Genomic DNA, 13,331 nt, shown 5'->3' on the forward strand with positions numbered 1-13,331 from the left:
AACAGGCTTGGCCTTACGATCAATCTTACAAAGGGCAACCTTACACCATGTGTTGGGTTGTGATTTATTTGGGGCTGGTGCTCGACTCGGCGGCCATATGAGCCTGCCTTTCTCCAGAGCGCGTAGCTACCATTCGGCAGCTACTACAGCACTTCATGCAGGGGAGGCTGCTGGAATACAGCCTCTTCCTTTGACTGATAAGTATGCTGACCTCGGCATCCAGGAGGGTCCGACTAGGCCAGGGGTGGCCAACCTGCGGCTCGCGAGCCGCATGCGGCTCTTTGCCCAGCTTCGTGCGGCTCTTCAGTTCATATCAAATTATGTGATTATAATTTTTTTTTTTTTCTTATACTTTTTTTTTGTGTGGGCCTATGTGTGTGCATGTTCGCAAACGTTTCATGCGGCTCTTACGTTCGTTTTACATGTTGTCTATTATTTCATTTTTTATTTTATTAATGTGTAGGCCCTATGTGTATGCCTGTTCGCAAATGTTTAATTGAGGACGCAACATAACGTTCACAAACGTTTGGTGCGGACGCAACATAAAACTGCCCGCTCAGCTTGGAGGGAGGTTTTCCGTGAGTAAACTATTTGTGTCAAACAGAGTGGGAGAGTTCATATTTTTTGTTGAACGTTATGGCAGGCCATTCTGCCTTATATGCCAGGTGTCATTTGCGCATTTCAAGGCTTCAAATCTTCGGCGCCTCTTCAGCTCTCTCCATGCTAAAAGTAAGTCCCACAAAGCAACATGCATAGTAAGAGAAAAACGCTATTTTAAATTGTTATATTTTTGTTTGTGGACTTGGTTGAACTGAGAGTTTGTGTGTGAGGCAGTGCACACAATGTTCATTGTTGAAAATGACTGGCCTGTCGTCTTTAGTACTGTAGGAGTCCAGTCCTGTCATTATCACAGGGGCGGCCTTAACGATCTGGGGGCCCGTTTCAAGTCCTAGTGTGGGGCCCCCTGTTTTTTTTTTTTTTTTTAATAAATAATGCTTGTGCATGCATGCCCCCCCCCCCCCCCCCAGTTCAAATGTTATTTTTTATTTTCATTTTATTTTTTTAATTACATTTTTTTCCTGATATGTATCCTAGTTCAGAGATTATATGTATTTTTTTTTCCTTTCTTAACTTTTTTTGATAGGTAGTTGCCAAGTTCATCACACAAACACTCCAATCCACTGATATGAGATCAGTTTGCAATTTTCAATTACTAAATTAATGGTAGGACTGTGGCCACTAGAACTGGTCTCTGGTCAGCAAAGGTCTTGAAAACAGCATAAGTGTGCTTGTGACATGCGTGCCACCCATGCATGTGTATAGGCACGTGTCCCAGCAGATTTTTGAAATCTGAATAAAAAAAATAAAGTTTTAGTTAGCGAGTGTAACATGTTCTTAGCAAGGGCAGACTTTCATAAATAAAGGTTTATTTTTTTAGCAAGATATTTGGTCAAAAGCTAGTGGTCATCCGTCCCTCTGTGCAGTTGTTAGGCATCTGGCTGCTAGCAAGTTATGTTGTCTCGCTAATTTTACTATTCATCTGAGCTGAAATAAATATTGACTTTTTCCTTTATTATCTTCGCCAGAATGCACCTGAATGCTTAGATTACATGTTAAAAACACAAAAAAATCTTCTGGGGGGGGATGCCCCCAGACCCCCCTTCAGGGGTTTAGTTTTCTGACAAACATTACAATGGATACTAACATGATTTGGGCATGTGGGATTATAAATCATCTTTGAATTGGTTGTACAGCATATCACATGCTATTCATTCAGGGGTGCGATGGCCACCCCACTCTAACTCTGTGGCCCACCTTGGCCACCCCCAGTCAAAATTTCCTGGAATCGCCACTGTGTGTACCCGTGTGTACGATGTGGCTCTTTGCAGTAACACAGTAAAAAATGTGGCTCTTTGTCTCTGACTGGTTGGCCACCCCTGGACTAGGCCTTCTCAAGGTGAGTTCTCTTCAGATCTGGGCGAATGGTCTCCACTTGGACCCCAAGTGGCAGAGACGCAAGATGGTCAGGGTGTCTGGGCAGTGCCTTCGGGCCCTCAGACCCTGGAGAGAGAGGGCATCCCTGATTGCAGGGTCGCCCTTAGGGAGGAATCTCCCGGTGTGAGGTTGTAGAGACAGACGCCTCCTTGTCAGACTGGGACGCAGTCTATTAGTGCAGGACTGTTGTAGGCCAGTGAGATGCCCAGCAGAGACTGGAGCACGTTAGGCTGGAACTCCTTGCAGGGTTCTTAGCACTCAGGCTTCAACCACCAGGTGGGCACCAGATCGGAGCAGGGCCTGTGGGTTACGCAAGGGCTCCTTATGGGGGTGCTCTACCATTATCTAAGCTTTCCAGGTGTCTGGTGCGATAGACCTTCTCTCTTGCCAAGGGCCACCCCCCGGGGAGTGGAGACTCCATCCGGAGGTGGTAGGCATGATTGGGACAAGTATGGCAGGGCGGTGGCATATCTCTTTGCTTCCGAAGAGATGACCCACTGTCCCCCTTGGTTCTCCTAGAGTGCAGAGGACCAGCCCCCTAAGGCAGGAGGCTCTGGCTAATGCTTGGCCAGTCAGCCTGCTTTATGCATTTCCTGTAATTCTCTTTTTACTGGTAACACTGGACGGGGTCCAGCATTGCAGTTACAGCCTACGTTTGGTGGCTCCACATGGACCAGGAAGGCCATGGTTCCCAGCTTTACTAAAACTCCTCAAAGGAGTCCCTTGGTGCCTTCCAGAGAGACAGGAACTTCTGTCTCAGGTGGGCATACGACATGTAGGGCACCCGAACTCGGGGCGCCTGCAGCTGGGCGTGTGGCTCCTGATAGCCAGGACCCACTGTTGACGTATTGCGACCAGTCAGAGGTCCAGACCTGTTTTAAGTTCAGGGGCACTCTCCGCTATATGGCTCTATACAGACAGGTGGAAGTTGTTGGCACAGTAGTGCATGGCACATGGCGAAGTCCAAGGGACTTGCTCATTGAGAGTGATACTACACTTTCTGCAGTCTGTGTGGGCAACAGGAGAGCTGCTTCCACCCTGCGCGTTTATGTGGCTGCGATATCGGCCGCACATGCAAGGGTGGATAACCAGACGGTAGGGTCCCACTACCTAGTCAGGCAGTTACTGAAGGGAGGCCAGAGGCTCTGTAAAGAGTTTTATTAAGTTTGAATATCAAATATTCAATGGACTTTAGCTAACAACTGCTGTCTAATTACAGAAAATAAAAAATGTACAGCAGTCTGAATGAAGACAATGTCCCCCGCATTTACCATCAAATAAATATAAGATCCTTGTAAAGGCAACGTGAAAACCCATCATTACCACCTTTTCAACCTATTATAGAGCTGTATCAATTGATTTACATTTTCTGATAAACCAGTCACAAGAACAGTTTAATCAATAAAAAAAATGTATTAGCTGCAGCATGCAGTATTAGAATGAAATACAAAAATCTGGTAATTTATGGGGAAGAATGTCCTTCGAATTTTAATTAGCCTACTCATTCAATAAACAACAAACTTAGACTATTAACTTTATTTTTCAGAACTTGTGGCAGAAACTATTTAAAAATTGGTTCCACAGGTGAATGATTTTGCACTTTCAAAATCGGGAAATAGGTTACTGTAAAGTAGGCATAGCATACTGTATATACAGGTTTGCATGACTGGGGGATGCCCACGGGACCTGCGGTAATTTGCAAAATGTTTTATTTTCTTCATATTGTTGCAGGCGGCCAGGTTAATAAACTGCGGGTATTAGGGTTGTACCGATTGGTGATGGAAATGTAGGCTACTGTCTGCGATTGACGGGACGATTGGCAATAGTTCTTAACTAGCCGTCAGAGAGCGAGGGCAGAGTGGAGAGAAAGAAAGCGACAGACAGAGAAGCAGAGACTCGCGTCTCACTCTGTGAGCTCACTGCAACGTGACCCGAATGACCGTCTGATGAGCAGCTATTAATTAATAAATATAGATAAATAAACATTTTTACTAAACACAATGAATCAGTTTGTTTCTGTGTGATCTGCGTTTGGGTCAGTAGCCTACCTACATCGCCAGCGGGCGGGTGGTTGCACACCTACGGAGTAGCGGCAGTGTGTGGTCGCGGGGTGAATAAAGCCAGCCATGATATTTGTCGTCCACCCTCCACCTCTCACTGAATGTATAATAGCAGGGCATGTATTTCGCTGGGTCGTTCTCCCCTTTCTTGCTTTCACGCGACCGACTTCAAATTCGCAGGCAGGGGACACACATTCTTCTTCTATGCTACGTTTATATGCGGATCACAGCCACACACGGCCGTACTGCCTCTAGCGTAGTGTCGGACTTTTATATGAGCAGTTAGTTAGAAAGTAGCCTCTCTACATCTCCTTCTCGGAAAGTCGCGGAAGAAAAAAAAATATATAACATTGAATAGTCCTGCCCCGACAAATGTAAGACCTTTGAGTAATGGATTTAAGACCAGCATATCAAATTTTTAATGAATTTAAGACTTTTTAAGGCCTTAATTTTAGATACATGAATTTAAGACTTTTTAAGACTTTTAAGACTTCTGCGGACACCCTGTGCAAGTAGTCCTGAGGGCCTTGGGTCTATCCCCATTTGAGCCGCTGAGTCAGGCAGACCTGACGCGGCTGTCTATGAAGACGGCATTTGTCCTTGCCATTGCGACTGCAAACGGTCGGTGAACTCCATGCCTTGTCAGTGAGCCAGGCGCGCTTGCGCTGGCATGTAGAAGGGTCAGGAGTGGTGCTCTCGCCAAATCCATCCTTCCTATCCAAACGATTGTCTCCCCACTATGTAAACCAATCGATCGAGTTGGCTGCTTTTAATCTCCTGGGCTCACCAGGGGGTGCAGGAAGAATGTCAGACCCACTGTGCCCGGTGCGGGCGCTTGGGGCATAGGTTGTGGCAATAACCAGCTTGCGTAAGACAAATAACCTCTTTGTCTGCTATGGGAGCTGCAGGAAGGGGGCTGCCCTGTCCAAACAGAGACACTCCCACTGGCTTGTGGATGTGGTCTGTGAGTGCAAATAGAGCACAGGGGCTCCCCAGGCCTTGGCCGTTGAGTGCCACTCTACCAGGAGCTGCCTTGAAGCGGGTTCAACGTCAGGACATTTGCGCCTCGGCTACATGGTTTTCATCATGTACGTTTGCGCGGCTCTACAGAGTAAATGTTTCTGCTCCTCATCCTGTGGGATGGCGGCTGTCTTGTTGACGGCTGTAAGCCCTTAATTGATGAGTACTCTTCGTGACCTTTCTGGTATAAGTCATCCAGTGCTGAAAGCACCGCCTCTGGCGGTCAGTAGGAACGAAATAGAATGATAGTTACGTATGTAACTACGGTTCTATGAGTTCCGGATGACCGCCAGAGTTCTCTGTCACTCAGACTTCTCAGATACCACGAGAAGATCCAGTTGGAATAGATCCTAGAGTGACTTCCGGAATATATACATATTCTCGGGTCACCCAAGGGTCACGGGTGACTATTTTGGTATAAGATCTCGACCTGCGCATGCGCGCGATGGAACATCCAGTGCTGAAAGCACCGCCTCTCGGTCATCCGGAACTCATAGAACCGTAGTTACATACGTAACTATCGTTTTGTCGCACAGGTTAAAAAAAAATGAACAACAAATGATATTAATTGAATGGAATCGCTATGACAGACCTGGAAGCTTTCTGTAGGCCGTCGAAGGCCACCAGCACATCTTCAACCTCATAGATCTTCTCGTTGCCGTCTGGAGTAAGCCTTCGTGGAGAAACAAATTGTGTGAGATGATCAAATGCCTAAAAACAAGTTTAAAACTAGAATTGGGGAAAGGTTCAAATATTTGGATTTTACCCCAGAAGAACCTCCTCTTCGACAACGCCGCCGAGAAGTTGTCTCGTGATATCTTTCATCTTAGCTGCGGAAAAAAAATCGTGAAGATGCAGTCTTAATTTATATACTAGGGAATATCATTTTCTTAAAGGAATAGTTCAACATTTTTTTATTTTTAGCTTTTTGCCACACTCTCCGGCTCAAGAAAAGGCGACAGAAACCGTTCCTGTAGCTGTGTGTGCATTTTTGATAAAGAAACGGGCAAAGGTCTCTCATCCAGGTTAACTTAGCTCAAACACTGGTAGTCAAGGGGAGCGGTTCAAAAGATTGAGCCGGAGAGAGTGAGGCAAAAAAAGCTAAAAATGTAATATGTTGAACCTTTCCTTTAACTGAAGGTAAATAAGTAGAAGTCTGCACTTCTTGCTCGTTCCGACTGTTCTTTCATATTTCGCTCCATGTTGTTTTTCTGATTTTGCAGGCTGCTGAGGTGTCTGCGTAGCTCGGGGATGGCCTTGACGTGCTTGGTGAGCTGGACGACCTGGTCCTGCAGGTCAGCATTCACCTGTCCCTCCTCCTCTATCTTTCTCTGGAGGCTGACTCTGTTCTCCTTCAGCCTCTTTATTTCATCTTTCAGACTTTCAACCTCCTTCTCGTGGTCCTGCCTCTGGATATCGGTGTTGTTCTCTGCAATTCTGCCAAGGAATTAATCGAGTCAAAATTAGTTTTGACTGAAAACAGTACTTGCCCTGTGCTGTAGACTTGCAACAGACTTGCACATTTCCTTGACTTACTTTCTAAGTCTTTCTTCATACTCTTTCTCTTCTACAAGAGTCCTCTTTATTCGATCAAAGCTCTCTGTAAAAGTGGAAAAACAAATTGTTGACCTGTGTGAAAGGTAGCAAACGGTCTACATGGAATGTTAATTCCTTTTACCTTTGGCCTCTCTGGTCGTAGTTTCAAACTTTTTCTCCAAGTTCTGCTGTTCAAGCTTTAGTGCATCTTTTTCCGATTGAAGCTGTGAAATAGTCTGGAGCAAGAATGAAAATATATCTTTTAAAAGGGCTGGTCAAGTCTGCTCTATGAGTACACAAAGACACAAACAACTTCATTAAATCATCAAGCATCATCTTCAAAAACTGACCAGCTCAGCATCTTCTTTCCCTTTCTTCACTCTGGCCTCCACAGATGCCTTCTGATTGGTGGATTTTTCCAGCTGTGCCTCCACCCCATGAAGCCTGTCCACGGTTTGAGAGTGGGAGGCGGCCAAGCTCGTCAGCCTCTCCATCAACCCGCGGTTCTCTTTGTTCTGTAAGGACACAGGGATTCAGTTACGTTCTCTACACGAAAGCCACTGCCAAGGTAACTCTGGAAGCATCTTTTTTACCTGTTCATCAATTTTTTTCCTGAGCTTCTGCACCCTGAAGGACAGCTGGACATTCATAACCAGCCGACGGGTGGTTCGAAAACGCCGCCGTGCCACCCACGTTCTGGCATACTTCTGTATCACCACGGCTTTGTGCTCCTTCATCATCTAAGAATTGACAAAGAGATTGCAGGGCATCAGGGCATTTTTTTTTCATCTTACAAAATGACTCGAATGAAAAAAAAAAGAACCCAGCAGTTACAGACCATCTTGTAGCGTTCCTGGGCCATCCAGCCTCGTGTGAAGGCCTGGATGGTGATGGTGGCCAGGCGGACCACATGGTAGATCTGCCTCATACGGTAGCCCCTCCAGTGTCTCTGGATGACCATCGCTGCCCAGCCCTGCTTCAGCATCGCAGCACTCACTGTTTTACTGCAGGAATACAAACAGACGTGTGTCAAAATCCTATCAGACACCAAACAAGAGGGATGCAGGACAACAAAACCACAAGTGAACCCCCATCTTACCGAATTGTCCTGGTTCCGCGGATGTACTGCTGGAGGATAATGGCCGCCTCTCTCATGCGCTGGTACTTCCTCCTCACCCTCCATCCCCGGAAGTGTTTCTGGATGGTCACACACGCCCCTCTCAGACGGTCCAGGCGTAGCTTCTCCAGATACGCCACCTGACCGGCTCGGAAGAAGATCTTTGTGCGACCGAACTTGTATTGGTTTGGGTCCTGCAGGGATAAAACACATGAAATGAATGACGCTGTATGGTATATTTGTGTATACTTTTTGTTGTGTTTAAAAGGCAGCAGAAGATCCTAATTCTGACCTGAATCAACCTCTGCAGCACGTTCCTGCAGGTCTGTTTCTTGTCACCGAGGCCGGCCTCCTGATGAGACATGAGGATACAGTACCGGCTGTAAAACTCATTGTATGTCCACCTGCAAACCAAAAAGCCATTACAATATGAGCCTATGATGGACATGAGAATATTGTGATTTTTTTGATGTCCTAAAGAATCAACAGAGCATCACCTGGACGGATAGCTCTGTGCACTGATACGAATAGTTTCAAGGACTCCGCAGGCTCGCAGCTGCTGCACCACCCTCCTTGAGTCATATCTAAAAAGTGAACAAACATGCAAACACTCACTTAAAACCAAACAGTTAATGCAGACTGGATTGTGTTGAAATGCACTTTAAATCGGCATTCACTCAAATGGGAGCTTCTCATCGTTGGGCTTAATGCAGCGTACGTAGTGAGGTATGGTAGCGTTCAGTGTTTCCATCAGTAAAGAGAGGGAGCTGCAAAACTACGTTCAACCACAAAGTTCACAAGAAATGATAAAAAATACAAGATATAAATGTTTGCGCACACTGGTAAATACAGAATATTATGGGGAATGCTGAAGTTCATTCTCCAGTGAGTAAACATTGACACCTTATCTCACACAGAGGTTCTCAGCTGTTTATTGGCTGGTTTCACTCCAGGCCTGGCAGGCCTTACTTGGACACCTCTCCTGTTCACAGTGCTTAGCTCCTCCTCTTGGAAAAAGTTGGCCAGAAAAGGGAACTGATAACAGTTTGAAGCAGGAGAAATGTGATAAAAAAAGAGAGAAAAGGCAATGTTGCAAGGGTTAGGCATTAATAATCCAGACACTTTCAATTGTTATCTTTCATTTCTAGCCACAGTGATACGTGGAAAAATTGAAAAACAAAGATGGAAGGGCTTTTAAATACCTCACTGACTCTAATAACGTCAACCAGTTCTTCATAGAGAGTGTCTGTTCTTTTCAAGGAACCCTCTGCATTGATATTCCACCTGTTAATGAACGCACATAGTTTAAAAAGAGTTGTCTTTCTTTCTTTCTTTCTTTCTTTCTTTCTTTCTTTCTTTCTTTCTTTCTTTCTTTCTTTCTTTCTTTCTTTCTTTCTTTAACCCATTGATGACTATGGCAATCTAGGATGCATGTCCTTAATGCCTGAGGGTTTTCTGAAAAAATAGTACGAATTGTCAAGTCTACCAAAACCTTAATATCTAAGCCTGTGTAGCACATGGAAACATGAAATAAAATACATTTAAAAGTTAAGGTTCACAGGTTTTATTTAAACATGCTCCCTTAGCGCTTACAAATCAACAAATATTTCTAAAAATCGTCAAAATTAGATGAATTAGAAAATTATTAAATATTGTTAATAAATAGATGCAATGTGTTGTGTGATTTTCGTCAGTAGTCTATAGTAGACCTTGATTCTGCGCACCAAACGCCACTAACTGTTCTGTCGCCGACATAGCTGGCGTATTTTTATTATTATTTTGTTTTATTTTTTACTTTTTTGATTGACATGATTTTCGGCAAACCACACAACTTTTGGGTGGTCACGTGGTCTTCAAAAAATCAACAAAACCCACCTCATGTGTATTTGAACCAATGACAGTGCATTCTATGCTGGGAATGCCATGAAAATTAGATAAAGTAATAATGCTGCGCGACGCAGCATCAGGCAGGAGAGCCAATGTGGCATCGCGCAGCAGCCGTCATCAATGGGTTAAGGGGTTCCAAAAGCATTCATGGTCAATAGTAGCAGGAGTCAGTTTTGTGCTACACTACGCTGGACATGTGTTTCTATGGGTCACAGGAACGTCACCTTGTCTGCAAAATGTTGTATCACAAATGCCTCATTGGATAACCGGGGCTTCTCAAACAGAGGATTGGAAGCGAGGTAGTTAAACAGCTTCTGCAGCCAGCTTTGATCAGTGCCCTGAGGAAACTGTGAAGTAGAGAGACATACAGTATGTACTGAACTGTATAGGACATGCAGCAACCATAAAAACACAATGGAGAGTTAATGGAAAACAGAAGAGTAAAGGTTCACGTGAAGTCTAGTCTGTTTAAGTTACCAAACATTCTTCATTCAGCAAGTCCAGGATCCCCAGCTTTGCTTCGATCAGGTCAATGACCGGCTGATTGTCATAAAAATCTATCAACGTCCACGGGATGTCCTCCTTCATGTACTCCTCTTGCTCCAGCTTAAACACATGCTGATTAACGAAATAAGAAAGACAAGAGAATAACCCCTGTGAGCTCATAGACAGGGATGTTGAAGCTTCTCATTTGCATAGTTGATACAAAACTGTTCAAAGCTGTTGACGTCAAACGTTTCGAAGCTGGGGACAAAAGGATATCAAAGACCACATAAAAAAGGGCGGCCGAGAATCAAGAAGCACCTGAAGAAAAAAAAAATCTCTGTATCTGCTTTACCCATAAATGTCCAGAACGCCTATGAAAGCGTGTTTCTTTCCTGGGACCTGTAATGCTGTGTTGATGCTTTTAATAACACAGTCAAAGAGATGGGCGTAGATTTGCTTGGCGAGGGCATCCCTGGAATTGACCGCCCCATCCTTGGGCACCGGTTTCACCACTGTCTCAGCCACCAGAACGATCCTCCTATGGCACAGCCAACGCACCAACTCCTTTGCACTCACGCCCAGCAACTCACAGAAGATTACCAGGTGTGGATCCCTGAGCTGCAAAATGTCAGAAGATAGATATGTAATCATGTTTCGTATTGAACAAAGCAGGTAAAAACTTTTAAGATCAAGCAAGAAAAAAAGCTATTTAAGGTTTGGAGAGTTGAGGCTCACAGGAACTGACGATTTGTCACGTCCAGAGTTATTAACGATTTCCACATTTCCCAGATGCAGAATGGCTGCCAAAACTTTGAACACATCTGACAGAAAGTCTTCCTTCAACCCTGGGGAAGCAGACAGAGAGGGAGAGAGAGAGGGGGGTAAAGCTAACACTTGTAAACTCTGTAAATACTAATCGATGTGTCTGACAGCAGAAGCATTTTCATTTTGTTTTACCCAGCAGTGAGAATGTCCGCCGAGTCTCTTCCATGTCTTTCTTGTCATCTACACCTTCGATTGTGATGTCACCGCCCATGCAGGTGTACCGGAATTTATCTGCACTCACTGCAGATTAAATGAACATGTCACGAGCTGTTAAAAGTTTTGAAAAAAATAATCCCACAATAAACATACGTATGATTGCCAGACCTGGGTGTGTCTTCTACGTGAATCAGAATTAAACACAGCGGCGGGTGAAACACCAGCTGTACAAAAACTCACACAGTCTTAGATTCTTGAACTCCAGCAGGTGAGCGCAGGAACACATCTGGTAGAATATGTGGTAGTTTCGCTCGTTGTCTGTCTGAATAAAACAAGAGTATCATTATTGTTGGCTCGGATACAAGAATCATAGATATATCGCTGTTGTCTTCATCTCATATATTACCTGAGAAATAACTCTGGATTTCTCTAAGAGATAGGTTCTCATGTTTGCTCCGATGATCCAGTGCCTCTTGTCAAAGCTGATCTCCGTGTATTTCCCAAAGCGGCTGCTGTTGTCATTCCTGATGGTCTTTGCATTTCCTATCGCCTATTGACATAAAGTCATAGTTCAACACCGTCACAGTACTGAATCATTTAGCTTTTTTCTTCTCAAGTTAAGTGGAGAGAGAAAACATACCTCCGTTATTGGATTGGAAGCCAGGACTTTGTCTTCAACTCGAGTCTTGCTTCCAGATTTGCTCACTACAGCAAAGTACCTCATAGTGTATCGGGCAGACACTGTTTTGCCGGCTCCGGACTCACCACTGACGATGATGGACTGGTTCTTGTGGTTTCTGTGAAAAAAATGGGAATGTACTGTACAGGTACATAATGTAATTTTTTTTCAACTTCAAGTGGTCATTTCAGGCTTTTTTTACCTGGCCATCTGTTTGTAAGCTTCCTCTGCCACGGCAAATATGTGAGGGTCCATGTCCCCCATGTTCTGGCCTGAGTAAGCATGAATGATTGCATCTCCGTGAAGCTGTTTGTATGGATTTACGGCTACCAGTATAATACCTGAAAATTAAATGGGGAAACAGCACTGGCTGAGCAAAGATCACAAACTGCCAATAACTTTCACCTCAAAGTGCTTAGTTAAAGGCTGACAGAGACAGCCAAAGGTTCGTCTCAACAATACCGCAGTAGGTGTAGATGATTCTGGACTCCACAAATCGCACTTTAAGATTGTGCAGGACGGCGGGTTCATGCAGGTAGCTGAGAGCGGTGAGGTCGTTCTCCCCCACCAAGATGTCCGGGTTACGAAGAGGAGGGAGTTGAGGTTTTGACGGGTCCACAGGATGGGAGTACTCCTGCACAGTGACAGCAGGTCATAATCAAGAGTACAGTAGCATGTACCCAATGCAGTTAAATGTGAAGGGCTTCATTAGTCAAACTTTTACTCACACTGCCATCTTCAAGTAGCAATTCAGGAGCATTGTTCCCAAAATGAAAGTCCTTAATAATCTCGGCTGATTTCCACAATTTTCTGCATCTGGTATACTGAAGTGGAAGATTTCGGTGGTTAGGTTTAAAAAAAAAGTATCAATACTTACTATAGTACAGTACAATATAGTATTACAACATACAGTAGGCCTATAACACTGTGAATGTTATACTATTCCTTGTCAGTATTTAGCCTACATAATTAACTAGGAGGAACCATTCATTTATAATGTAACCCATATCATTGATGTTAATCTATATAAAAGGTGACATTTTAAAAAGTTGAGTTAACAGTTGATCATTTATAGTTTAAAATCATTTGGCCCCAACCCTCTATACATCCATGCAACTTGTCTGAGCCTTGACAACGTTTCCATATGTCTCCATAAAACAACATATAACCTTTAAGTCTCTATACTGTAGTTTAATAAAGACGGAGCTAATAAAGAGCTTTCTTCTTACCTCAGTGTACAGTTCCAACAAAGCCATTTTTGTGCATTATCGTTATAGGCTACCTAACTTCTCCCTTCAGTATATTTGTTTATCACCTGCTGTATCACTGAACTTTCCAAGTTGCCAGCAAAGTTCTTCCCTACCCCTCACAACTATCACTAGTCAAGAGAGAAGAAGTAACATAACTTTTCCGGTTGCAATTTTCAAAATAATACTCAAATTAATAAATTAAATAAATACCCAAAACCAACCACTTAACTACCTAACCTTGTCCTTTAAATGTTTACCAAATAGTGCTTCAGTTTCATTTAAGCCTAGGCCTACTCATAGCTAATATTCACCCCTCGGGG

The 13,331-nt window shown here is 44.1% G+C and overlaps 1 protein-coding gene across 1 annotated transcript; it reads right to left on the reverse strand.

The window, feature by feature from the left end:
- Positions 1-2,695: 2,695 nt before the first annotated feature.
- Positions 2,696-13,068, reverse strand: LOC307269620 (unconventional myosin-Vc-like; the record flags this gene model as incomplete). Its single annotated transcript, XM_080052618.1, has 24 exons — positions 12,991-13,068; positions 12,490-12,585; positions 12,224-12,395; positions 11,964-12,102; positions 11,723-11,879; positions 11,489-11,632; positions 11,323-11,404; positions 11,059-11,166; positions 10,837-10,946; positions 10,501-10,719; positions 10,093-10,233; positions 9,840-9,962; positions 8,406-8,503; positions 8,226-8,312; positions 8,021-8,132; positions 7,711-7,922; positions 7,450-7,615; positions 7,205-7,351; positions 6,962-7,126; positions 6,754-6,847; positions 6,612-6,675; positions 6,255-6,512; positions 5,668-5,748; positions 2,696-2,867 (listed from the first exon to the last, which is right to left on the reverse strand). Exons 1-24 carry the CDS (start codon positions 13,015-13,017, stop codon positions 2,696-2,698), a joined length of 3,174 nt encoding a protein of 1,057 aa, XP_079908744.1. The 5' UTR covers positions 13,018-13,068.
- Positions 13,069-13,331: the final 263 nt, after the last annotated feature.

The sequence above is a fragment of the Ammodytes marinus genome (assembly GCF_949987685.1).
Source record: "Ammodytes marinus genome assembly, chromosome: 24".
NCBI classification, from domain to species: domain Eukaryota; kingdom Metazoa; phylum Chordata; class Actinopteri; order Uranoscopiformes; family Ammodytidae; genus Ammodytes; species Ammodytes marinus.